The sequence below is a fragment of the Cydia strobilella genome, chromosome 3, assembly GCF_947568885.1.
Source record: "Cydia strobilella chromosome 3, ilCydStro3.1, whole genome shotgun sequence".
In the NCBI taxonomy this organism is placed as follows: Eukaryota; Metazoa; Arthropoda; class Insecta; order Lepidoptera; family Tortricidae; genus Cydia; species Cydia strobilella.
Genome location: NC_086043.1, coordinates 6,957,182 through 6,984,288, shown reverse-complemented (window position 1 = coordinate 6,984,288; position 27,107 = coordinate 6,957,182). Strand labels below are relative to the sequence as shown.

General features: G+C 37.5%; 1 protein-coding gene across 2 annotated transcripts in view; it reads right to left on the bottom strand.

Annotated features, from left to right (window-relative positions):
- The window catches only part of LOC134755749 (voltage-dependent calcium channel subunit alpha-2/delta-3), a 105,465-nt gene that overhangs the window by 60,805 nt on the left and 17,553 nt on the right, over positions 1 to 27,107 (bottom strand). For both annotated transcript variants that reach the window (XM_063692306.1, XM_063692307.1), the window contains exons 2-3: positions 19,694 to 19,775; positions 1,750 to 1,860 (exon numbers count right to left, since the gene is read on the bottom strand). In XM_063692306.1, coding sequence (XP_063548376.1) covers positions 1,750 to 1,860; positions 19,694 to 19,775 — 193 coding nt within the window. The remainder of the gene's footprint in view (positions 1 to 1,749; positions 1,861 to 19,693; positions 19,776 to 27,107) is intronic.

The window sequence follows — 27,107 nt, the reverse complement described above, 5'->3', positions numbered from 1 at the left end:
TTGAACAGCATTTGCCGTGTGTGATGGAGCTCCGTCTTGATGAAACAATAGTTATTTACGATACAAGTGCGGAAAAGAGGAAATTCGAAACGAGTGGCGATAAATTAAAACACGACCGCAGGGAGTGTTTTAAATCGACACGAGTTGCGAATTACCCATTCGCACGTGTATCGTACAAAGTTTTACAGTACATATGGCCCTTTAAACTTTTGACATATGCAAGAAAAGTGCTCTTTTACGCACTAGTGCAAGAAAGTAGCACCATATGTACTGTAAATAATATTAATTCCCAAACATACCTACATTTTAAATTTGGGGCAACAATATTCTCCAAAACCTCGGTTTTATAGTAAAGTGCGTTAATTTTAACGCCTTTATCTATAAATACTAAAGGTATTTATTTATCGAAGGAATTATCTTTTTTTTATTAAGTAGAGATTTTAGTACTAAGTAGGTAGTATTTGTATAAAGTTAGAAAAACAAAATTTCCTTCGGCAGTGGGGTAAGAACTTGAAGGAATAAGAAGTTACTTGAATAATAGTTTTTGAACACAAGCCAAATGTATGAGCTGCTTGTATATCTATCAAAAGTTCCCCCGCCCCTAGATTCTTATACTTTTATATTAGAAAGAGACACACGTACAGGAGAGCCTGGAAAAATAGTAGGTACTCCGTTAATATATTAAAATGTTTATATAAAATCCCAGAAAATATTCACATATTCATTACTACATTCTGGGCAACGAGCGGCAATTCCAATTATACCTACGTTTCAAAAATAAACTATCTATTATTTATGGATTGGCGAATGTATTTTACCAGCGTCTATTTAAGCTGCGCAAATTAATTCGAGGCGGCGAGTAATTCCGGAATGCATATCCCAAAGGGCGGGATCCACACGGGATTAGCAACGTTGGTCAATTCTAAATGAACCGGCGGCGGCGCTGCGCTTTCCGCACTAATTCAATTTGGTAACGCGGGACTTGATAAAATATGCTCCAGCGTTAAATGAGAACCATGAAAACGTAGGTCTGATCTGAATATTGTAAAGGGAATATTATTTAAGCGTAATGGCGCGCACATGCTCGAAGACTGCTGACGAATGCTGTTTGCATCGTTCTTGCTTCAGATACAAAATATACTTAATTCAAAATTTAAGCGCCATTCTCAAAAATACGTCTACGGTTTAATTCCCGCGACCCATACAAAGTGTATTAAAAGAGTCGCGGCAATTAGAAGCAACCGCAGACATATTCTCAGAGAATAATCAAATGTATTTTGATGCACTATATTTGAATGAAAAATGTTTTGTGAATTACACTTAATTAGAGTTAAACCAAGAAAAGTCTGCAACGATTTTGATAGAATACACATGTAAAAGTTATTTATACGTCATAGTTTTATAGAAGTTTGACGTTTAAAATAACACTTGCACTGCGTGAGCTATCAAAATCGGCGCAGAATTATCTTGGTCTAACTCTAGCTTATTGGTTGAATGATTTAAAAAAACCTGCATAAATATTATATAGTCGCATTATTTTGTAGTGTAGTAGTTCGATTCTTCGCCATCCGAACATGACGTATGGAAAATGATTTCATATCAATCTTGTAAAAAAGGTGTAAAGAACTAAAAGTATGACACTGACTGCGTTTGTTGGTAATCACGCTAAAATGTAGGCCGGTAAATTATGTAGCTGTAATGAATGTGTTACATAATGTGTAAATACTTGTACGAGGCGAGGCGACTTACCATGACGGCGTTAATTTTGAAGTCCATGTGGTTCTTGACCTCGGCGGCCAGCTCCCGCACCAGCAGCAGCCCGTCCTTGCGCGCCACCTCCACGTTGTACTCGTGGTATTTCTGCACAGACGAGCATACATTTAGTATTAAAATACAGTACTACTGTCCGCGCGCCAATGAGGGCTATCGTTTTTTTGCTCACCAGTTGGCGCCTCTGTTGATGGTGGTCCAAAAGACTAAAGAACAGCTGTCAGTCATTGAAGTGACATTTGACATCGAACTTTGCGAAGACCACCATCCACACTAGCGCCCCTAGCGGCGAATTCATACGCGTTAACCCGCATTCCGTGCATTCGGAGGTCAAGGAAGTGGGGGGTCGGGGGGGGGGGGGGGGGGTGCGCCGCGCCCGTAAGTACAAAATGACACCAGTCACCATCACTGTCATGACGCCCAACATTCCTAACATTCCTCAGCCGTGCACGGAATTCGCGCGCGGACAGTAGTTAGTACGCCGGGCAACGATAACCCTGTCTTTAACGAAGTTACCTATCTACATACTTATAGTGTTTTTCTTAAGAAACGAGAACGCTTTGGAGCTGAAACGTCCATCTGACACGGAGGGCGATTCAAACTTTATAACATATTTTTAATATGAAACGGTTATAGCAATAGATAAAATATCGGAATAGGCCTTAGGAGGTGTATACGGATTGTAATGTAATAACAGGTTATTAATTTGATGTGGATTTATTTATTTATTTAAACTATATTTCACAATATAAAATTGTACCAATGGCGGTCTTAATAATAACGGCAGACATGTTATGGATATGATCTGTCAATGTCAACAGTGACGTTTTTGAATGAAGAAATGCCACTGTTAATTCAGACAGATCCATGATGAAATTTATAACGTTATTATAATCAGAATACGCCTCACGGTATCCTAACATATATTATCGGGCGCTTTAGTTACGAGTACAAAACGCCACATTCCCGCTACGGCGTAGGCCGTAGCACTACGAGATTACATTATGAGTGGAATTAAAAAGTTGTGTGTGTAGTGTAGGCTTATATTGTATACGGATTTTTGTAAACACAAGGCCTACAAGGCCTATTACCCATGATTAATAAATGCGTATTTGTGAACGCGGCCTGCAAAACGTCCCACTTTGTCGCTTCCTATAAGGACGAGATTTGCTTGTATATTCATACGAATAATCTGACGAGGCGTCCTTATGGTAAGCGACAAAGTGGGTCGTTTTGCAGGTCGCGGTCACATTTGAGGACAATTTTATACAACGGCGAACGACTTAGCCCTAAACGAAGTAGGTAGGTATTATAAGAAGACGTTATACATTGGTACCTAACTAAGTATACTACATATATACGGTGACTTCACAAAAAACAACTGGTGACAATCTTGTTTCGAATGATTACATGAAACCGGAGTCTACTCGTAGTTGGAAATTATATCTGGTGACATTTATTCAGTCCAATAATAAGCAAGATTCGCGGAAATGCGCTACAAATGTAGTATACTTACATCACACAAAGTAGCATGGCGATAATATTGCACGTTCATTATCGCAACGAGCATCACAATAATATTTCAGAGCAAATAGACTAGGCCCTGTAATATCTGCGTAGAGCAGGCACGCGTTATTTATCGCTTTCACGAGCACAGATAAACATTGGCAGGCATGTAGCGTTCGCATAATTTGCGAAAATGACAACAATCGTGTCGCATCGCGCTACATTACGCGCTGAGTTATGGGGCCCGGTTTCGAAGATTAAATAATAGTGCAGAGTTACGACACTAATCGAAAATCAATCTTATTCTACCGAATGAACCCTACGGAAGACGAGCGCCGACTTTTATGCGGGCATTATGCTAATCGGGTTAATTTCGCGATGAACTCTTAATTATTATATTTTTCTGCCTGTAAGTGAATATCACGAATACCGGCGCCTACATATTTTTATTCTTATTGTATTCTCCACATATTGTTACGACGCAGTCGCTTTTAAAAGTTTGGTCCCATTTTACTCACGGTCATTGTAGGTACATAATATAATGCTTGCTATCAATAGTTTTAAATATTGTTATAGTGAAAATGTATCTAATAGAACTTACGAATAGAATAGAATAGTTTATTTGTGCAAAAAAGGGTATAAATTGTTGTTACATAATATTGTTTCCAGTCCTTGATTTACCATAATACTTGGCGTACAAATATTTTTAAATTACTAACTAATATTAAACCTCCATTAAAATAAAATGTCACATTGAAAAATAATAAAAGTACAATTAATAATTAATAATTAATAATAAAATGATAAATTGTAAATATAATTTAAGATTACAATTTGTCTAATGTGAAAATATTCAATAATTATAGAGCATTATAAATGTATCAATAGTCAAACAATGTAAAATCTATAGCCTATGAACTTACGAAGACCAGTAACTGAACTAGAAGACGGAAAGAAAATAGTTTATTGTAGTAATTTTTTCCGGTTTTAGCACACAAAGTTGTTGTTGTTATTATAGCGATATCAATGATAATTTCTGTTTTGATTTAAGAGCATGGTGTATCTATATCATCATTTAAGTAATCTGCGCGAACATAGCACCGCGATGCGGCCGAGACCTGTCAAATTTAAAAATGGAACGAACACGTCCAGAATTTGGCGGATGCTGCCTGCCAAATTATTGTTATTCGCCAGAGGCGCCCGCTCCGTGCTTCGTTGTTATTGAATTCTGGATTGTGCCCGCGCTGCTTTTGTTGTGATATCAAATCTAACGAGGTATACTTAGCAACGATAATAAAATATTTCATCATTTTTTGGGGATTGTGCGTGTACCTACTTCAACTTAACTGTCCAGTAATCATTTAAATGCGTCTAACCGTAACGTTTTGTTCAGCCAAAGTCGAACTAGAGACGTGTTCAGAAATCTGAAATAACACTAATTTCATTTTAATTATAGTGCGTTGCGCTTGTGCATATGTACCGTAATATGATAGGATACGTAAGTATAAATAGGTAATAACTAGGTAAGACTACGCCTTCCTTTCTTTCAAAATATATTGTAAGGTAAGAGTCGTTCAAGACCAATTCGCAATAATCAGTAAACTTCGGGCCGAAAGAAATTACCGGAGAATATAAAAATAAAATTATAGTAGGGCCCGGAAACATTTCACGGCAAAAGAGCTGCCGTTCACTCAATAAAGTTCGCTTTAAGGGCACCTTCGACCGCGGGTGAAAAATAGCGACGCCAAGGCAAAGAGACGCCGGCGCCGGGCCCTGACCTGAGCCCACTCGCCGCATATTAGGTACATTGTTCTGAACGACACTTCAGACCCGCCAGGTTAATCGATAGGCCACCCTATACTGGCTTGACCCTTATTGATAAAGCTGTGATGTAAGTTAAACTCTGTAGTCTTGTTTTTTTACATGACTGTCGTGTATCTTTTGCTTGTAACTGGATGCTAGATAGCAATTATATTATTGAAGAAACTAGCGTCCGGATTTTTTCACTTGTTGTACGAATAACTATGTTGATAGATAAACGGTTGAGGGATTGGTCATGCTACCCCTCAGTTTTTTGGTTTCATAGCCAAAACGGCATAATGGACAAATGTGATTTGTAATTACGTCATGTCTGTGTGTCCGAATATCCGAATTTTACTGAAATTACAGTCGAAGTGTATGTTATTGAAAGGAATATATGCGTGTTTTCTGAGCCGCTCAGTTTAATAGACCCTTTTTTTTTATTATAAGATTTTCCCAAAGCAAACTTTGATTAATTAATCTCAGAAAGCGACGATTCTTTATATTAAACGTATAAGACAACCTTTATGTGGGAGGTTTAGAAAATATATTTGGATTATACATTAGTTTCGGTGTGGAGTAATCGTAGTGAAGCGAGGCGGGGGCGCCAGCGGCTGATCGATGCATAACACGCGCCCCGGGCGCCGGCCGCGGCCGCGGGGACACATCGGCTAACAACGAACCTAAATTCAATTAAGGCAGTTAATTTAATCCGCTTTATACGTCAACACCGCCCCTCACGAGATTAAACCTGTTCACAAATATGGCCTTATTTAATTACTTTTCCGGTATGTAAGAAAGCACGAAAAATTGTCAAAACATTACGGAATAAAGTAACTAGCTACAGTTGGGTAGGTAGTTAAAATAGGAGTTTGAATAAACAAGGCCTGCGTTTGCGTATACGCGCTGTTTCTTGTCGGCGCCGGACAGGATTTGCCACTCGTGCCGCATTTGTGCCCGCTCTCCGCACAAGAGAACTCCATTTACTCGCAAAAAATATGCACGGAAAAGGGTAGCTCGGACACCCGCCCGGACCGCCTCGGAAATGCGATGTCAAAGGATATTTGTACAAAACTTCCGGTTGAATACTGCTTGTATTATGACCGCGCATATATATATATATACCAGTGTTTTGCACTTGCATAAAAAGATTCATTTATAAACAATTCCGTGGCGATTTTCGGTAGGTATAAGGGGGAAAGGATGACGAGAGAAATAGATATTCGTTAAACAAGGGGCAAAGCTGTTGTTTATCCTCCAGCTGGTGTGGTGAAAAATAAATAACAGGGTTCTAATTCAATCTATATTATGCTTAATAGAAATTACCAACTAATGGTAATTAGGTAGGTACTCGTACTATTCTACTTCACAGTCTTCTGATATAGACTGCTGAGCCTGAGTGCTGTTTAAAATTATTATTTTTATTAATTACTTATCTAATTTTGAGGAATGTACTTGCTTGACAATGAAAGCGTACGGTATGACACCTCATAATTTAAATTAATCTAAAAACACAATGTATTCAACGCCAATTCTAAACATGAATGCATGCTATAATAATTTATACCTAGGTACAACAGGAAATACAAATCCCTACCTATAGATCGATTTGCTCAAGCTTTTAGCGTCATTTGAAAGTCCATTCGCCGGTAACAGCCAAGTCGGCGGCAACAGTTTGCATTTGCACCTGCCGCGACGCGACGCATTACGGATGACTCGCTTTGATTCCTCGATCGATAAACCATAGTTGCGGGCTGTTTGAAGTGGGGCTCGGAGGGATAGGACCGCGCGACCTTTGATCCCGCCAGGTTGCGGTGAGTTCATCGAAACTTTCCCTTTGCACTATATTTATAATTATAACTACCTGTACCAGCTATTATTGTTAGATATTTTCTATTATTATTTTGGTCGTTATACATTTGAACTTATGGGATACCCCACTGACCTAAATAAACATGTACCTAATATTTTTATCGTTAATTATTTGTGATTGCTTTTTGATTGATGGTTTGTTAATGTTGTGGCTTATGAAGGAAAAAATCGATGTAGCTGCGTTATTTTTTGACAAATTTCTAAATTAACAAGACCAAACCACTTAATCTACTGTGTGACTAATGAAATTAAGTATCCGTAGGCGGTCGGTCGCGGGCGGCTCCTTGGAATTTCGTATTGTTGGATTCTGCACAGAGATTGAAGGCGCTCTGGACCTTTTTACTATCTCTAATCTTATTGCGTTTCATCTTTTTAACCTATACCAAAATTATTCTGTATTACCTATTTATTTTATTTTTTATTTTTTTATTAGCCTTCTTTGGTGTCCCACTGCCTGCAAAGGCCTCTCCTCGTTTTTTCCACTCGACCCTGTCATCGACATTTTCCCACCATTTGGGGTTCGTCCCGCCATCTCCTTTTCGGTCTGCCTGAACCCCGGCCTACACCGTCTATGGTGTTCCGTGGGTCCCACTCAGTAACCATTTTGGCCCACTTTTTGGGTGCAAACGTACTCGTCGACATATTGTATATCCTGCCCATCTACTACTATGGTCTATTTAGCTTGATTGGTCATCAACTGAGTTTTCGCTCTATTACATTTGTAAGTCCAACCTCAAGGCGCCGTGCTGAGGTCTTGCACCATTTGTTGCAGATGTGATGACGTGTGGGAGAAGAGGATTATGTCTTCAGCAAAGCGCATGTTTGTAAACCTCTTGCTGCCGTGCGATAATTAGCACATTACGTAACTATGACGAAAATTTAAAGGGCCATATGTACTGTAAAACGTTGTACGATACCTGTGCGAATAGGTAATTTTTATCGCCACTCCTTTCGAATTTCCTATTTTTCGCACTTGAATCGTGGTGTACTATTACGTTACATCCAAATAACTTCTTACAAACTTTATTATTGCAAATTACCAAATTCTAAAGGGTCGCTGAATGAATAATATCCTAATACGTATATGCGCACACTCAAATACTTTTCAATGGAAATACATTAACAAAGGTGGGTCAAAATTATTTTCGTTGTCTTATTTTAATGCAATATTGCACTATTTTTTCAAAATTAAAAGTTGTTGTAAATAAATATATATTAATACGGAATACTTAAGGGGCCCACTGACTATCAGTCCGCCGGACAATATCGGCCTGTCAGTTGTTCGGAACTGTCAAATTTTTGTTCTAACTGACAGGCCGATATCGTCCGGCGGACTGATAGTCAATGGGCCCCCTTAATCCACAATTATTACAATAACATAACTAACAATGGGGTTTATTGATGCACTATTTTGTAATTTTAAATTTTCTAGTCAAAGGTGGAAAAATTAAACAACTCTGTCACAATTGAAATGTATTTTTAGTAATTCTTATCAGAAAAAAAAAAATTATACTAGGACTTATCTATTTAAAAAAAACCGGTAGTCTCCCCACTCCCACCTCTTCCTCGTGCTCACCCATCAGGACTTTTGTAATAATAAAAAAAAAACTAAATGTAAAATTGCTTTTTTGGGGTTACATATAAGTTATAATTTTACAGTTACGGTTACGGTTTCGCGGAAATGTAATGATGTGATATATTTTTAGAATCGGCTTAAAAAGCCCTTTCATTTAATACCACATACACAAACGATATGCTTTTTTTCCCATACAAAGAAAATATAACGTCATAACTCCTCTCCATTTTTTTTTGGTTCTACGGGTCAAATTGTTTCAAACGGCCTAAAAATCAATCGTACCGATTTTCATGCTTTTAACACATTGAGAAGATAGACGGAAGGAGGCTGCGGTGTTTTGTGCGGCCGGATGCGCTGCCAGTGCTGGACGCGCCGAGTTTAACCTAATTCTGTTCTCTTCTATGCTAGCATGAAGGCCGGAGTGCCTAGGACGCGTCTTTGTGCGCAACTAGGCCAAGGCAACGAGAGTAAGCTAGTACTCGTAAATTATGTTCGCAACTAGCTACGACAAACACATACATACTATTAAAGAGTTAAAACACAGTTGCGTAAAAGTTAGAGTCAAACCAAGAAAAGTCTGCAGACATTTTGACAGCACACGCAGTGCAGGTGTTATTTTAAACGTCAAACTGAAATTATGACGTACAAAAAACACTGGCACTGCGTGTGCTGTCAAAATCTCTGCAGAATTTTCTTGGTCTAACTCTAACAATCTTCCGATGGCATCTTTAAAGGGCAGTTGTGCTTACCATTTATTAGTAATTGACCGAGCGTTAGCGAAGGTTTCGTTTTCAGCTTGGGCGATTCCGTAATATTATAGTTTTTTTAGCATTAGAAAAAAGGTAAACAATCTTGACGTCTTTTTATTGAAAAACGCTTTTAGAAAATTAGTTTATATTCCTTATGAAAGCAAAATAATGTAAAAGATCGTATATGATTTACAATTGTAACATATTTGCTGTGACTTACTTTTCAAAAGTGATTTTTAATAAAAAGGCACGTCAAGAAAAACGAAATATACAAGTGTTCGTGACAATAGAGATGATGACACATGTTGAATTTTATAACAAAATCTGGTAACATAGATAGCAAATGAGTAATTTATCACAATAATCTTCTTCTTCTTCTTTCCCCTAGACCGGTATCGGTAGTCCCATTTACTTACTTGGGGTCGGCCCTCCTCGTCCGCATCCTCCACTGAGCACGATTGCGTGCGGCGTTTGTATCAATTTGAGCTTCTTTAAGGTCTCTTTCCACCGTCGTCAGCCAAGTGGCGGGTGGTCTTCCATGGCCGCGTGGCTGGGTTATAGGCAGGTTCAAGGCCAGTTTTACCGGATGGTCTTCTTCGCGTCTTTGGACGTGGCCGTACCATCTAAGGCGTTTTTCTTTGGCTTTGTCGATTATTGGTGTGACTCTAAAACTTCCCCTAATGTACTCATTCCGGATCTTGTCCAAGAGTGTGACGCCAGCTGACCATCGTAGCATACGCATTTTATCACAATAATGTAGATATTAAAATAATATATGGAAATAAGACAAAAATACAGGAAAATTTAAGTAATTTTTCAACTTCCAAAAAGGAAAAAAGTAAGGGTACCATTCGATTCCTTACAATTTATCCAAAAAAATGTTGTACAGCAACTAAACACATAAACGCAATATTTCACCCACAAAAATGCAATTTTCTTATTTTGCCCATACATTCAAAATGGGCTCTCAGTGAACTTGACGTCACGTTCACTTATCGTTTTGTTAGAAGCGTTTCGCGAGTGAAGTACAACTGTCGGATTTTGATTATCATTTCTGACTTTTGTATTGCTTTAATGCAATGGGTCCTATATAGACATTTGATCCTAAAAATAAATCTGATCGATTGATTCCATTAATGAAAATTTGTCATCTAGCTTATTAGCGCCGCTTATCCCTCCACCGACTTCGCACCTTGCCAATATCAGATGGCGACTACAGTACACTGTAACATAATAAAACCGGTGATGCACGCTCGTGCTACACAGCGAGCTGGAACCGTGTTACCTGTATGTCACCGTATCAGGCGTGATTCAGCCATAATATTGAGATACAATTTCAGGTTCTTGAATGCGCCCCGCGGTATCGATAGTGGGTAGTGAGCCGAGCGGCGCGCTAATATTGAATAAGTTCCGATGAGAAAGTTTCTCCGCGAAACATTATATTACTTTAGGACTCACGATCTCCCGCAGAATTTTGATTGTTTTATAACTAATATAGGTAAATAAGGGAATATATCAACAATGTTTCTAAAATAATAATAAAATCATTTATTCCAGAACACATCGATCCATAGGTATACATTTACACTTTGCAATAAAAATTAAAAAGTTTATAAAATTAGTAATATAACATAAAAATTCATGACTGGACATTAAAATTAAATTAACTGAGCATTTGATAATTGATAAAATGTAAAATTGGTAATCATAGAATTCATTGATTATTAAAATATAAAACTTAAAAACTATAAAATTGAAATTAAAATTAAAGTTAAACGCTGTTAATGTATGCGCAGTCAAATTTAGCTAAAATGTCAAACTAAAAGCTAAACAAAAATTGGTATATAATATAAAGATCCATGACTAAAGATTAAAATTAAATTAACTGAGCATTTGATAATTGATTAATAAAAAATCCTTGACAATTAATTGATAGTTAAAAAACGTCTTGTCAATATTCACACCATTACCAAAAAAGGCCATTGCCAAAAGCTGCAGTGATCATCGGATGATCAGCGTAATGAGCCACTTCCTGAAGGTATTTCTAAAAATCATACAAAGAAGAATCTACAAGAAAATAGAAGAAAACATAAGTGACACACAATTTGGGTTTAGAGCCGGACTAGGTACTAGAGATGCCTTAGTAGCAGTCCAAGTTTTGGTACAAAGATGTCTAGACGTCAATGTATAGGTAGATGTTCACATGTGCTTTATCGACTTCGAAAAAGCATTTGACAACGTTAATCATGCTAAATTAATCAATATATTAAAATCAATTGGAATAGATGGCGACGACATCAAATTTATAGAGAACTTATACTGGAAACAAAAAGCTAAAATCAAAATTAATAACACTTTGACTGAAGAAGTCCAAATAGAGAAAGGCGTAAGGCAGGGCTGTATCCTGTCACCCTGCTTATTCAATTTGTACTCGGAGGTGATTTTTAGAAATGCTTTTGACGAACTAGATCTTGGGATCCGTGTCAATGGCAAACTGATACAGAACATTCGCTACGCTGATGACACCGTCTTATTAGCTACTAACCCTGAAGACCTTCAAATAATGCTGCAAAGTCTGAATAACACACTTTTGGAATATGGACTTAAGATAAACACAAATAAAACAAAACACATGATTGTTACTAAAAAGCCAATTTCAGAAACACTAGGGCCACTATCCTTAAATAACAAAATAATAGACAGAGTAAAAAGTTATAAGTATCTGGGTTGTTGGTTAAATGAAGACTGGGGATCAGAGAAGGAAATACGGACGAGAATTGAAATAGCCAGAAACACCTTTCAGAAAATGAGGAAACTTTTAACTAACAGAAAAATAAACTTAAAACTGAGGTGGCGAATGGTTAAATGTTACATCATCCCAATTCTTATGTATGGTTCCGAAAGCTGGACCCTGAAAAAGAAGTTGGTCAACAAACTAAGGGCTTTTGAAATGTAGATTTATCGAAGGATGCTCAAAATTAAATGGACAGATAGAATAACAAATGTTAGAGTTTTGGAAATCATGAAAAAAGGTTTAGAAGTAGTATCAACAATTAAGAAAAGGAAAACAGCATATTTTGGACATATATATAGAAACAATAAATACAATTTACTGAAATTAATAATTGAAGGAAAAATTGAAGGGAAGCGTGGTAGCGGTAAAAGGCGCACATCATGGACTGGAAATATAAGAGACTGGTTAAAAGTGAAGAGCATAGATAGACTAATTCGCATGACTGAACATAGAGAGACATATAGACATATGGTCGCCGACCTCCTGGACGGAGATGGCACGTAAAGAAGAAGAAGAAGAAAAAACGTCAACTGTCACGGTAATTTATACTTTTCAAAAATAAGTCAGTTTTATTTCTCTTGATATAAACCATATGGTTGGAGAGCCGGCATTAAAATTTCGTACCAACTTGATACCGCGATGAGATGCACAATGATTTCCCATAAAAGTGATACCAAGTTCGAATTTGATAGTCTGCCACGGCGGAACTTGCCGAAAGTACAAAGAAGAAAAGGGGGGGGGGGGGTCATTTAACCCATCTCATACTGAAATAATAGTTATGGCATCAGTTAGAAATTTACTGGTAGATACAGAAAAGCGAAATCTGTTAGTATTTTTCTTGCCGGAAGTGCTTGGCAGACGCTCTCAAAGGTGACCGTTGGGACCCCTAAATTAACCCATCTGATACCAGCATGAAACCAATTCCAGTCAGTAGGTATGAACCTTCACTTCAGGAATACATAAGTCTGCCGAGGCTTTTTCTGCCGAAACACCTTGACATACGAGATTATGTAAGCAACATCCGTGGTACCCGTACTTTGGAATTGTACATATTACGGACATTTCAAATACTGCAGGCTAATTAATTTATTACCCTATGCTTATATTTGTATATTATTATGTTATTAATAACATAGGTATATTTATAATAAATTATGTTAAAATAAATTAAATATTTCATACTGAATTAGATATACGAATCGTTTGTCTTTGTCTGTCATTTTCACCATTCTTCAAAAACGGATGGTCAAAATTTCTCCACAAGCGTAGCATAGTAATTTTAATTTTATTCTAATTTTTAGTTGGTGTTTCCTCATATTGGCTCGTAAAATTGAAGTACGTAAGTATTTTCAATTTTAAGTGAGTATTTTCCTCTCGTTGGTGTGGTGAAAAATGTTGTGTTTCACTAGGTATCAAAGTTTTTTCAACCCTCGTGACTTTAAACCGTCGCAATGCTTAAGATTCCACTTTCCAAACCACTCGCTATGCTCGTGGTTCAATTTTAAGGTAAGTTTAAGGCCCCCCCGTCCACATTGACTGGCTGCAGCACTATGCCCATGCCCATACAAAGCTTATTATCACTATTAACTTTTTTTTTGATGTAGAAATAAAATAAGTCTTCATGTAAGGTACTAAATCTTTGCCAAAAGAGGGATTCTATATAACGTCTACAACTAGGAGAACTGGACTTGGTCCTGTCAACAGTGTCAACCTGACGTCAGAATGGCTGACCACTTTATTTTCAACATTTTTCGAGTTTTAGCGAGGTACCAAGTATTTGATGTTAGGTACCAAATAGGACTAAAAAGGTACTAAAAGGAATTGGAGTAACACTCGTTATAAATAGCTATCATGGTCCTGTCACCCTGACGCTCACAAATATTCCATCGCGGCGTATCGTAATTGACAGTTGCTCGTAAACATTTATTTTAGCCAATCAAAACTTTAATTGAATAACCAAAACTACTTTTGAATAGCGAGAATCTACATATTAAATGCTGCGGACATATTATAATTATGAAAAGAGTCTTTTGTCCAGGTATGGTTTCTATATTCGCGCTGTATTATTGCTATTTTAAAACTTAGTTTTGTATGGCGCGGTTTGCTAACCGCATATTAAAAGCCATTCGTGTCGAGCTACAAAAAATAAACTGTGACTCGCACTTTTTGGCATTGGCCGCAAGGCACGCATATTCCATTTTAAACTCCCTTGTCAAACTGACAAGCTGTCACTGTTAGGTTATCCACGCTATATTCTAAAACGCGTTTTTGTATTACAATACATCAACTTGAATCTATTGTGGATAGGCATTTGATTAACTGTTCAGTTTATACGTAGTGTAATTACTTTAAAAATCTGGACATGACAATAAGTATCAGTGCATTTCACTCGCATCAACACATAAGTGCATTCGAGATGCATTCAGATTTAATATAATCAATTTAATTTATGTATGTATATATATAAATGCACTGATTGACTGACAGACTGACTCATCAATGCAACGCAGAGACGAAACTACAAAAGATAGAAAGTTGAAATTAGCACACTAGGTTTCATTTATTATGTGTACAAGTGTAAAGAAGCGATTTTGAAAAAATCAATCCCTAAGGGGGTTAAAAAGGGGATGAAAGTTTGTATGAGGTTCAATTTTTTTTTAAGCTAGGAATTTGAAACTTCGTAAAAAGATATGTTTTTAAAATACAAGAAAACTAGTTCCAGCGTTTTCGAAAATTCATCCCCAAAGGTGGTGAAAAAAGGGTTAAAAGTTTGTATGGAGATCAAAAATTTTTTTGAGCGCGGGACTTGAACCGTTGTACATGGGCATATTATTAGAATACAAGAAAAATAATTTCAGCGGTTTAAAAAATTCATTCCTTAAAAGGGTTAAAAAGGAGTTGAAAGTTTGTATAGGGTTCAAATTTTATTTTGAGCTAGTAATTTGAAACTTGTAAAAAGGTATTTCATTAAAAGAGAAGAAAACTAATTTCAGCGTTTTTGATTATTCATCCCTTAAGGTGGTAAAAAGGGGTTGAAAGTTTGTATGGAGGTCAAACATTTTTTTAAGTGCGGGACTTGAATCTTTGTATACGATACTATACGATCATTTATTGATAAAAAAGGCATATTATTAGAATGCAAAAAAAAATTAGCGTTTTTAAACATGTATTTCTTAAAAGGGTTAAAAAGGGGTTAAAAGTTTGTATAGGGTTCAAATTTTATTTATAGGCTCAAATTTTATTTTAAGCTAGGAATTTGAAACTTCGTAAATAAGGTATTTTATTAAAAGAGAAGAATAGCAATTTCAGCGTTCTTATAAATTAGTCCCCTAAAGTGGTTAAAAAGGGGTTGAAAGTTGGTTGGATTCCTAATTTTTATTTTAAGCTAGGTACTTGAAACTTCCTAGAAATAATATATTAAATTAAAAGTGAAGTAAACTTATTTCAGCAGTTTTTAGAATTCATCCCCCAAGGTGGTAAAAAAGGGGTTTCAGCAGTTTTTAAAAATTCACCTATAAGGTGATAAAAAAGGGGTTGAAAGTTTGTACGGAGATTGCACATTTTTTTAGTGCGTGACTTGAATCTTTGCATAAAGGCATAATATTAGAATACAAAGAAAAGTAATTTATGCGTTTTTAAATATTCATACCCTAAAAGGGTTAAAAGGGGTTGAAATATGGATTCCATTACAAATGCTTTGAAACTTCTTAGAAAGGCATTGTGTTGTTTAAGATTACAAAAAAAAGTTATTTCAACGTTCTTAAAAATTCAACCCCTAAGGGGGTTCAAAAGGGGATGTAAGTTTATGTCGTCCAAATTTTCTTTTACGCTAGGAACTTTAAACTTGGTAAAAGGGCATTATATTAAAATAGACGAAAACTAAATTCTCCGTTTGTATTAATAAAGTTTGCATCGGGAGCGAACTTTGTTTTTTAAATAGTGGACTTGAAAATCTTCTATTTAAGATGGTAGAGAGGGATTATATCGAGAACAACTTTTTTCAGTTAGGGACTTGAAACTTCGTAGTTTGTAAAAGACAAATTTCATGCGTTGTATAATTACTTATTAACAAATGTATAACCGCAAAAGTATACTGCTATCTTTTGCTGCATAATGTTCTACGGGCAACAGCTAGTATAATATAAATGTACGGAATCAAGAGTATCAAGACTATTATTTCTAAAATTGAAATGCGCTTAACTCAGTAGCAGCATTCGTACTTTTAAAATCTATCATTGGCTTTCACCAATATATAAGTATACAAGTATGTCTCGAAGAAAGGTGAGGAGGTGCGTGAAATAAGAAAAGAAATGCGCAGGTAAATATAGTCTGTAGGTACTTAAGTAGATAAGGAATCCAAAAATGTTGTTGTTTGTGATAACGGACTCTGCATATGGAAATATGTCACATCTCTCACGACACGTTCTTACTTTGCCTCTACGAAGCCTTTTCGCTGCATAATACCGGGAAATCCATGTTACCGGCTACGTCGTAGCGTTACGACCGTAGCACAGCGGTGATGTGTTAACACACCTAAGCAATTAACATTGCATTTTTTAAATTTTACAAATGATTTTACACCAATATTAAAATCACATTGACATTAAAGTTTGTTTCTGAATTGGTCTCCGGCAGCACCTGAACGTAACCTACTTATTGAACTAACGGCTCTGAGTGTTCTCATAAGATGCAGGTAACGCAAGGCGATAAATCATAGAATAAATTACAGACATTAAAGAGATTGCAAGAGCAATCGAATTAGGATAATAACTCCAAATCCCCCCATGGGTTTACACAGCATCAACCCCTATTATTGTTTACGCGACGGGAGTTAAGTTAATAAAAGAGAATGACGGGAGGTTTGACGTGCCCAACTTTGTCACTACTAGTGATGAGCAACTTGTAGGTTTCTAAAGAGAAATTTATACTTAAGTACATAAATTTCATCTAGTAAGCGATTAAGATACTTTAGGTTAGACATATTGAGGAAAGAGATACAACTAGTTGCAACTCGATAACAAACTAGAAGTGAATTGGCGCATAACAAGATGTCGTCTAAAAGTTCTTATGTTATTTGGATCGCATATTAAGCTCTCAATGAAACATTAATTAAATGTAACGAGAGATTTTTTTTCGCTTAATTTCATATGATATTTCCGCTACTGATTGTAGCCGAAAAATTAGTCAACATTCAGTAATACATTGACGAGTTTTCCAATCTAACTCAGCCCTCGCGAGCCCATGTCTTTTTGTAATAAATGTAAATAATTGTTAAAAATATCACGAATGGGAAATTTATTTTATAACGTTTCTTTTAACTTTACCACAACTTTCATTTTAAATATTTCACAGGTAAGGAATATATGAAACGTTTTACAAATTGCCCATCACTAGTCACAACGTAGCTACTTTGTGGGCTCACATTAGTTGCGGCGCAAGACGGAACTCGCGCCTTTATTGCCCCCTTTATGTGTTACTGAACTTTTACGTCTTGAAAATTTACGTTATAAATTTTATGTGACATTGATGATGATTTGATTTGGGGTGCGATTAATCGCCGACTTTCGGTGTTCAATTAATTATTGTAATCGTGTTCTGAAGGTGGCGAGCGGCTGCGACGATTCGAACACGCAATGTTACATTCAAATGTAAAACCGAAAACGACTGAAGGAATAAGGCTGCATTATATTGTTGCTGGTAGCTAATAAAATAACACGTCACATTACGTGTACAATATACGAGTATTAAAAAAGTAAAAGTAGTATGGAAAAGCTGGTAACGTTACTTACCCGTATTTATTCTGTTTCTATCAGAAATATCTATCAGAAACCAAAAGTTTCTTTTAATTGTGTCTCTTCCATAACAAGCAGCATTCCGCAATTCACACTGTGAAAAACCTTGCTCGGGCATTTCCTAACACTTCACGGGTAGTATTTCCCAACTGGCCCCGCGTTTGTGCGGTCCGGTCGGACGCGCCGGCACAACGGGCCGACCTACTTGCGCCGGGCCGTGCTGTTGCTGTTGGCGCATTCCAATTTTGAACGTACGATCGTGTCTGTTTATTTCGAGTTGCCTCAAAACGCTTGCATGAATATATGTACATACAAGGCCTGCTAGATGCACTGAGATAAGTGTCAAATCGTAATTATGTTTTGTAAAATTAGAATCTTCTTACTGTCATTAGCGCACAAATTGTATCTACCAAAAATAAACCGGCCAAGTGCGAGTCGGACTCGCGTTCCAAGGGTTCCGTACATTACACAATTTAAACAATGTATTTTTTATGTGGAAATGTCTTTAAAAAACCTGTAGGGGTCGGATCAAAAACTAAGTAATTAAGTCCGACTCACGCTTGACTGCACATTTCTAATAGGTTTTCCGGTGATCTATAGGTAAAGATCTATTTTGTGTATTTTTTTCAAAATTTTTGACACAGTAGTTTCGGAGATAAAGTGGGGTATGGTCATTTTTTTGCCTATTTTCTTGAATAACTCCTAAACGGTTCATCTTAAAATTATAAAAAATATATATTTAAGATTCCCACAATGAGCTGTTTCATTTGATATGTAACACGATATAGTTTGATAAAATTTATTTTTAAATTTTATAAGTGGCCCCCGTGTTTAAAATTAATTTGTTTACGTTACATGTCCATCTTTGGGTCACAAACTTACATATGTGTACCAAATTTCAACTTAATTGGTCCGGTAGTTTTGGAGAAAATAGGCTGTGACAGACGGACAGACAGACAGGCAGACGCACGAGTGATCCTATAAGGGTTCCGTTTTTTCCTTTTGAGGTACGGAACCCTAAAAATATTTAGTACTTCCTTATTTACTTAGTCTCGACAGCCCTTTGTCAGCAGAGGTATGTTAATTTGAACTGCTGCTTCAAGCGTGCTTCCCTGGCACGAGGGATAGGAAGGCCCGGTGAAACGGTCCGCTGGCCACCCACCGGCTAGTTGGTAGAGGAGCCGAACCCCCGTCGTCCCTACCGGGAAGGCTGTCCTGCCGCCAGTGAAAAAAGCCTGTGTGTTTGTCGCTGCGCCATACTGGGAAAATGGAGTGGAACGTAGCACTTGACTACGGGCCCTTCCGTCCCCCGGGGGCCCTCAGAGAATCACTCTAGGCTGCTGCCAGGAGCGCTGCGTGTATTTAAGAAGAGTATTACACTAGAGCACTGGGGCATGTGCATCGAATGCAACCTTCTCGTCTGCCGCGGCGTGTTTTGCTTGGCGCCATAGCTGATGCCAGGAGAAGCGTCGGTCGGCCGATGCTACGGCATAAGGACTGCGCCAAGCGGGACATGCACGCCTTTAACATACCAGTTCATAATTGGGAGGAGCTTGCCGAGAACAGAGACAAGTGGCGCAAACTGGTGTTCGACGGGCGTAAAATCCACGATGGCGCTTGGTTTAAGACACTCGCTAGTAAGCGAGCCAAGCGTCATCAGAGCGACGTCTGTTCGCCACGGGCACAGTACACCTGCCAGGCTTGTGGGCGTGTTTGCCGCTCCCGTATTGGCCTGCACAGCCACGGAAAATGTTGTCGCCCTACCTGACACTGTTTCTATAGTCTGCAATAGACTTTGATGAAGAAGAATATAGCGGCTGGTATAAATACTTACGTTTTGTATTTGATTCATTTTGGTGAAGTGCCTTCCAAATTCCCATAAATCTACGCCGAATTTCAACGCCCAGTTTTTGACTCTGAAACAAGAAATAAACGCCATTATAAAATGGGAAACATGATACAATTCTCACATTCAGCTTCACCGATAAAGGTGTTTTATTGCAAAGAGCCAACCCTCCTGAAGCTTTGAAATGCGATATCAATTATCCATATAACGGGCAAAAGGATGTGAGGAAGCGATACGAAGGCCCTAAAGGAATCTTTTTAAACATTTCTCATAATTCTGTCATGGGGAAGTAAATGTGATTGGGGGAAGCAGGTTAAGCATTTTTTCCGGTTCGGTGGGCACCCCGTTTCATCTAAACGTTCTGAAGCACGCCTGACAAATATAAATGTATAGCCATCATTGTGATAGGATGAGTCCATATTTAATTAACGTTTCAAATAATAGGTTGGGATCGAGCCATTCAAAATGTTTTTATTAAGTTTCAGTGTCTTGTTCGACCCTTAATGAATTTTATTCAATTATTAGCAACATGTGTTAAATATTCCTATAGGTCTTTAGCTTATACATAATTATTTTTGCCGCCATTTATGTCACAGAAGTGACCCTCTCAACTGGGAGATGGCCAAGATTGGTAAAGTTAAGGAAATTTTAATGAAAATGAAGTCAATAAAAAAATTCCAAAAAGTAGCCATTATAAATATGATACAATTGTGAATGAGAAACCTAATAGGTATGCGCTCGCACAGATTAAGTTAAGTACTTGTTACTAGAAGCGCCCTTCCGTGAACTATAATTCCAATTATATTTGTACGTAAATTTATCTAAGTTGAATTTTCAACAGAATACTGTATTTTTGTGGTTTCTTGACTTGTATATTCAGTCTTATTCTAGTTTTATTCCGGGGTTGTCAATAGTCTCGAAATGGTGAATGTTTCACCTTGAGAGGTAGGTGAAGAACTTGAGAATGTGAATAAGCGCCGCTTGATGTTTGCGTTCAGTGGCGTAACTAGGCATGGGCGAAGTGGGCCGTTGCCCAAAAAAGGGCCTCGCAGATGCGATTTCGCCCACGGCTAGATTAGTTCACGCTACGCCACTGTTTGCGTTCTTCAAAAGATGGAGATCATCCTCGGCATTTTCCCCTAGGGCCACATCCTTTATGTCTAACTTTTTCTCCTCAATTTATGACCATGCCTTAAATTGATTTTAAACTTTTGACATTATTCTTATTTTTTTAAATATAAATTAGTTAAAACAAAATCATGTGTTGACCGAAAAATCGTTTTATAGTTTGAGTGCATTTGTGTTTTTTATCAATATCTAGGTTGATAGAACTACTTAGGCAATAATATTGGTTGATACACTGGGTACCAACGTAGACTAAACCTAGAATATATGAAATCTTAGCATGCAATATTAACATCTAGCAAAGCGCCACTTTTTGTTTTAGTATAAGCGGAGGCACAAATATAATTTATTTCTTTAAATTCAATGAAGGTTTTGTAGAAAAAGTTGTAGGTACATAAGATGTTGTTGTTAATAAGGACATGTATTTCAGTAATACTGTGATATTAAAACTGCTAAACCTGGTTAGACAATCAAGACATGTTAGTAGTAGCTATCTGTGTTTAATTAACATGCTTTGTTTCCTTTTAAATTCTGAACAAGGGACAACACAATAAAAATCCTATAACTATACAGAAGCTCTTCCTTTAAGATTTCCTTATTTGAAATTTCAAGTGGTTCCACAATGTCCTCATTAGCAATCACGGAATGTTTCGCGGGCATTGTTCGTGAGAGTTCGGCCGTCACCGCCAGGAGTTCGAAATTTAAAATGATTTAAAATGTTTCTCTTGGACGGCAGGTGCGCGCAAGCGGCTGTCGCTGAGCTGCGCCCAAATGGATATACTTTAGGAGAACGGCTTCTAAGACTGTTATGGCTGGATCGAGGCGAGTCGAATTTGTTCAGCTACCTGAAGATTCTTACCCCCTTATTCATAAAACTTAGCAATAGCAACCTCTTAAAAACCTCTGTTAATTTTTACCTCTTTCTAACAAACAGTAATCTCAAAATGACGGATAGGGATACGAGTAAACTATTATCAAAGGTTTGTTCGATTTGACAGATGTTTATGAATAACGACATTTAACTGAATGCTGACATTGTGGTGGAAAAGGTAACCAGGCACGATGGACCACCTAAACTTAGGGTCAGTTGCACCAACCACCATTTTAGCGTATTCAACGTTACTCAACAACAACATCAAACTATAAAAATTCCCATATCTACAATAAAATTTAGCGAAGGTTTTGACGGTCTCTTAGACTAGTTTTTATTTGTTTTTGATTTGCCAATACAAACAAGATACAGGAGGCAGTTCGAACTTATACTCCGGTTTCTAAGCTCAAAGTACAGAGGGCCTACGCGAAAGAGCGCGCTCTTGCATTATTCGAGCGATACAGGCAGATAACGAAATTTCGTTTTTCGCGGTAGAGCCTCAGTCCTAACCGGGTGAAAGTATGAAACTTCGGTAAAATAGAAGTGAAAACAACTTGTCAAGTAGGTGTTCATTCCTCCCATTTTTTTAATTACATTTCACAATTCTTTATAATATTCGGCAACCTAATCCCAAAACATTGCAATAAGGACTAGTTTTTACGTAAATGACTGCTATCTGACCTTCCAACCCAGAGGGAAACTAGCGGCCCGATTCGAACTTTAAGATACGTCAAATATTACGTCTAGATACGATATGGATTAGATATGTCAGTATCAAAAGTGACGTTTTTGTAGAAAGTAATATTTGACGTATCTTAAAGTTCGAATTGGGTCTGCTTGAATTGGGAATGCTTTCCTTCATCGAAAAGCGATTGGTCATCAAATGATATTTTATACATAAGTCCCAAGAACCTCATTGGTACGAACCTGGGTTCCAACCCGCGACCTTCGGTTTGAAAATCGCATGTCTTACCATTAATAGGCCACCATTGTGTGTTAGTATTCATACTGTAAGGCCAGGATTACACTTGTAAGTTTTACTTACGTAAGTAGGGACACAGCTATACTACAGAATGAGATATGAATATCGTTATCTCATTCTAGCAAATAGCTTTGTCCCTACTTATGTAAGTAAAACTTACAAGTGTAATCCTGGCCTAAGTATTAGGTACTCACATAATTATCCTTACAGACATTTGAAACTATCTTTAAAGCAGTTAATTATTGTATATGGATAGTAGATTATATGTTGCCCATAGAAAACATAACTGTTAATTAACATTACTATGAGGGCGTACAAAGAGTTTATAGCAATCATGTTGGCATATCATATCACCGACGTCCATGTGATTACCAAGTATTTGAGGTAGTAGTCGTAATGTAATATCAAATACCCACCCTATCATTATCTAACAGTCAACCAACAATTTGTATACAGTATCTACATAATTATAAGGTAAAGGGAAGCGTCAAACATTCCTGAATATTATGATATCTGTAAACAAATGTAGATATAAATATATTACGAGTATAAATATAATTGAGTCGCTTAACTTCAAACTCGGGTAAATCCATTTGTCAGATTATGCGATTTTGGTATTAAGAAAAGGTAATATTAGGGTAGATATTTGCTGAGAGGGTCGAATGGATTTACCCGAGTTTGAAGATAAGCGACACAATTGTTATTCCTGTGTGTTTGTGTAAACTCGCCTGACCGTTGAGAAGTCTTGAAATAAGGAGCGGCTTTCGGCTTTAAAAAATCTGTTATATACATAGAAATATGAATGTTATATACTTGATATGTTATTACTCTCAGTGCATTTCGGTCACACTTATTCATTGGTACGAGTGCGATGTATAGAGAAATTTCAGATTATTGAACGAGCGAGCGAAGCGAAGTGAAGTTCTTACATTCAACTTGGAATACACGGCTGGCTAGGGGCACGTTCCGGCATTTTAATGTTTTAGCTGATCTGTCAGAGGATAGTTTGATGGACAATAACTTAAGTAAATTCTAATTTAAATGGAATTGGGTAAACGTGTAGATAAAGGCATTATATTTTAGTCATTAAATTATGAGCAGGCTCCATCAAGAAGTTATGGAGCTAGAAGAGCCCAGAAGGCCAAAAAGCTATTTGTGAGGGGTCTTGCTATTCTGGTCATCTTATTTGCAAGAAAGTATGGTCGAGTTTGGTATCAAATTAAAGTAAATTAAAATATAATGTTTTTTAATTTACGATATTAAAACAATTGCCAAGATTTATTATAACAACAAATACTAAAAAGTACGGAACCCTCGGTGCGCGAGTCCGACTCGCACTTGGCCGGTTTCTTATAATAATTACCATTTTCTTTTTTATTATAATAAATATCAAATTAAAAATATAGACGTAAAGCTATACTTATTAGGTTATTAAATATATATAAATGATTATATAAATAATTATGTTGATACATGGGAGATAAAAACAATATTAAGCGTGGGTCAGAGTGATCTCAATGCATGATCATATTGATCATCCGTGAAGTAGGATTCAGGTACTGTTTTAAACAAACGAAAGGTGAATATATTTTATTGTTGTAGGTCTCTTAGCGCCACTTGCACCATTCCACTAACCCAGGGTTAACCGGTTAAACCGTTAACCCAGTGTCAAATGGTACTCGTAACCATGGTTACTCCACGTTTAACCGGTTAACCCCGGGTTAGTGGGATGGTGCAAGTGGGCCTTAGCGTTTTAAATGAAACAACGCAATGTACATTAATTTTATATATTACAAGATCCACTGTACAGACAGAATTCTAAACATTTAAGCTGCCTGTTTTTGCAATTGCAACAGCCGCGGCACTGTTTTTTGCATTTGCACCTGACAATTTCTAGACATGCTTCTGTAGCAACAGGTAAGTCCGTCTATGTAGGCTCCCAGTTGTTGCTGACCTTCGTGCAACCCCAAGTAGACGGACAGGGTAGATTTTGAGCTTGTACCTACTAACTGACCGAAAGTGTTTTGTTCCTCAGTCTTAGTTTATCCGAAAATGATATATCACATGCCCTAATATGTATAGTTTTAGAGAAATGTTGCTTCAATTGAAGCGCGGCAGCGTCGAACTTATCCCCTTCCCCCCACTAAATGTGCAGTGACTCTCGATGGCTCCCGGTCTGAATCTACTCAAAACCAGCTAAGAATCAACTGTGCCAAGTTTCAGCGCATAGTCACAAAATGCAAGGTGTCGTGCACTATCAAACCAGCAGCTACATAGTTATCACGACGTTATACTAACGTCAGCTGACTTCAACTATAGAGAGGCCTGCTAAAGTTAGTTCATTAAAGACAGCGGGGAACGATGATATGTCGGTTGCAGCGAGTCGATAACGGTTGTTTTATTAATCAGTGTTGGCGAGCTAGCAGACGGGGCTTCAGACGCGCTGCGCCCTTACGTAAGCCAGCCTCCGTAGTACGCGGACCACCCGCGCCCCCGGCGACCCCTTAAAACCCGTCCCCCTCCCTGCGCCCTGCCCTCTCCAGCTAGATCAATACCGAAGCCGGCGCCTTTGACATGTGACCCGCGTGCCGCTCAGCAAATATTTACATTGTGGAAACAGATCATAACTTCTACAGTTCGACTCGACTGTTTGTGCGGCCCGCGTTCGCAAACGTGCGATAAAAACGAATATAATTGACAATCATCTGTTTTATGACTCAATTAATTTTGCTTTTGGTTTTTAGGAGCGTAGACTGGGACGACTCACGTTAGACCGGGCCGTGTCCGTGCCGGAGCTTCCGGCGCTTACTTCACTATGACATGACAGGTGATCACGTGATGTTTTCCATAGAAAACGAAGCGCCGGAATCTCCGGCCCGGACACGGCCCGGTCTAACGTGAGTCATCCTTTAAGGTGGTCTCAAGTATGTAGACATCTTAAATAATTAAAAAATATCAAAAATCTTAATAAGACAGAGGGGTGTAGGAGTATATTATGAATACTAGGCGCACATACCCTGTCAGAGGTAGTGTTATTTACCTAATAGGCAAGCAACGCCTACGTATCGTCTACGTCTCAGTCCGGGAGTCATTTAAAGCGCTCAAGTCTCATAAACATGTCGCATACTGATTGGCTGGTCTTAAATTCAACGCTACACCCTTACCGTTTATTCCTCAGTATCTTGGCTGAAAATCGGCAAATCTAAAGATACCTATTAGGTTGCAATTGAAAGCTTTGAATTAAAGTTGTTTAGATTTGTTTTAGGTATTAGTCTTGTAAATAAGTCGTTTACAAATTATGTTATTGTCAAACCAATAAAATTTTGACCACGTTGTAACGGTTTAACATCCCTAATGTTTCCTGTACTAAAACATCCCTAATGTTTTCTGTACTTAAAATAAATTATTTCACACCATGCACGAAACAAAGCACCAGATTAATAACTTTTACGATTTTTACTCATTATTATTCTCAACGACGGGACTTAATCGCGTAAAATAAGTTTTAAATTTACCTCCGACGTTTCGAGGACGGCGTTGTCCCCGTTTTCTCGGAGACTTCTCCAACCAGATTAATTATTAGAAAAACATAGCTAGCATGTATATTTTGACACAATCTCAATTTAATAACTCTGATAGAACTAAAGAAAGTAGGGGATTTGACCGTCACGTTACTATAGCAGTTTTCATATAAATTTCATATTGGCAAATCGTTTTGACGGTTGTAAAAAAGAAACTGATTTAATAGAGTGACAAAGAGTAAATAAAACGGCCTCTTTAAGCAAGAGTGAAAAGGCAGTTTTTTGCTGAACCGGTGAGCTCCATATAAGGCTCTGTCCTCACTTTCCATCAGGTGTATAACTAGGGTCAATCGCCGGTCAGTTTATAATAGTAAAAAAAAAATAAGCATAACTTGATTGCAGGGCTCTCTTTATATTTATACAAATTAAAATTAGGAGTTCGAAAAAGAAAAAAATAAGCGTTCGCTTAGTGAAATGTACTCCAATATGTCCACCATATTAAATGAATGGATCGCCTAAAAGTTCTACTTTTTGGTATAGCGATAGTTGGGAGTAAAATCAAGTTAACGTTTCATCTATCTACAAACTACATGGATGATATATAAAAGGACTGTAGACATTTGTACAGATTTTGGAGGAGTATGCAACAAGTAAGAAATCATCAAAGAATATACCCAAACCTCCAAACCTACATATCTGCACGTATAATGTAAGAACACTCTCTTCAGAGGAAAGGATGGTCGAGTTGAGGCATGCACTGCAAAATGTGAAATATGATATTATAGGCCTAGCAGAAGTAAGAAGAGAGGGATACCAGATTGAAGAAGATAACGACAACATATTTTGTTATTTTGGGGAAAAGAAAGGCCACTTAGGAGTTGGCTTCCTAATAAAAAAGATATG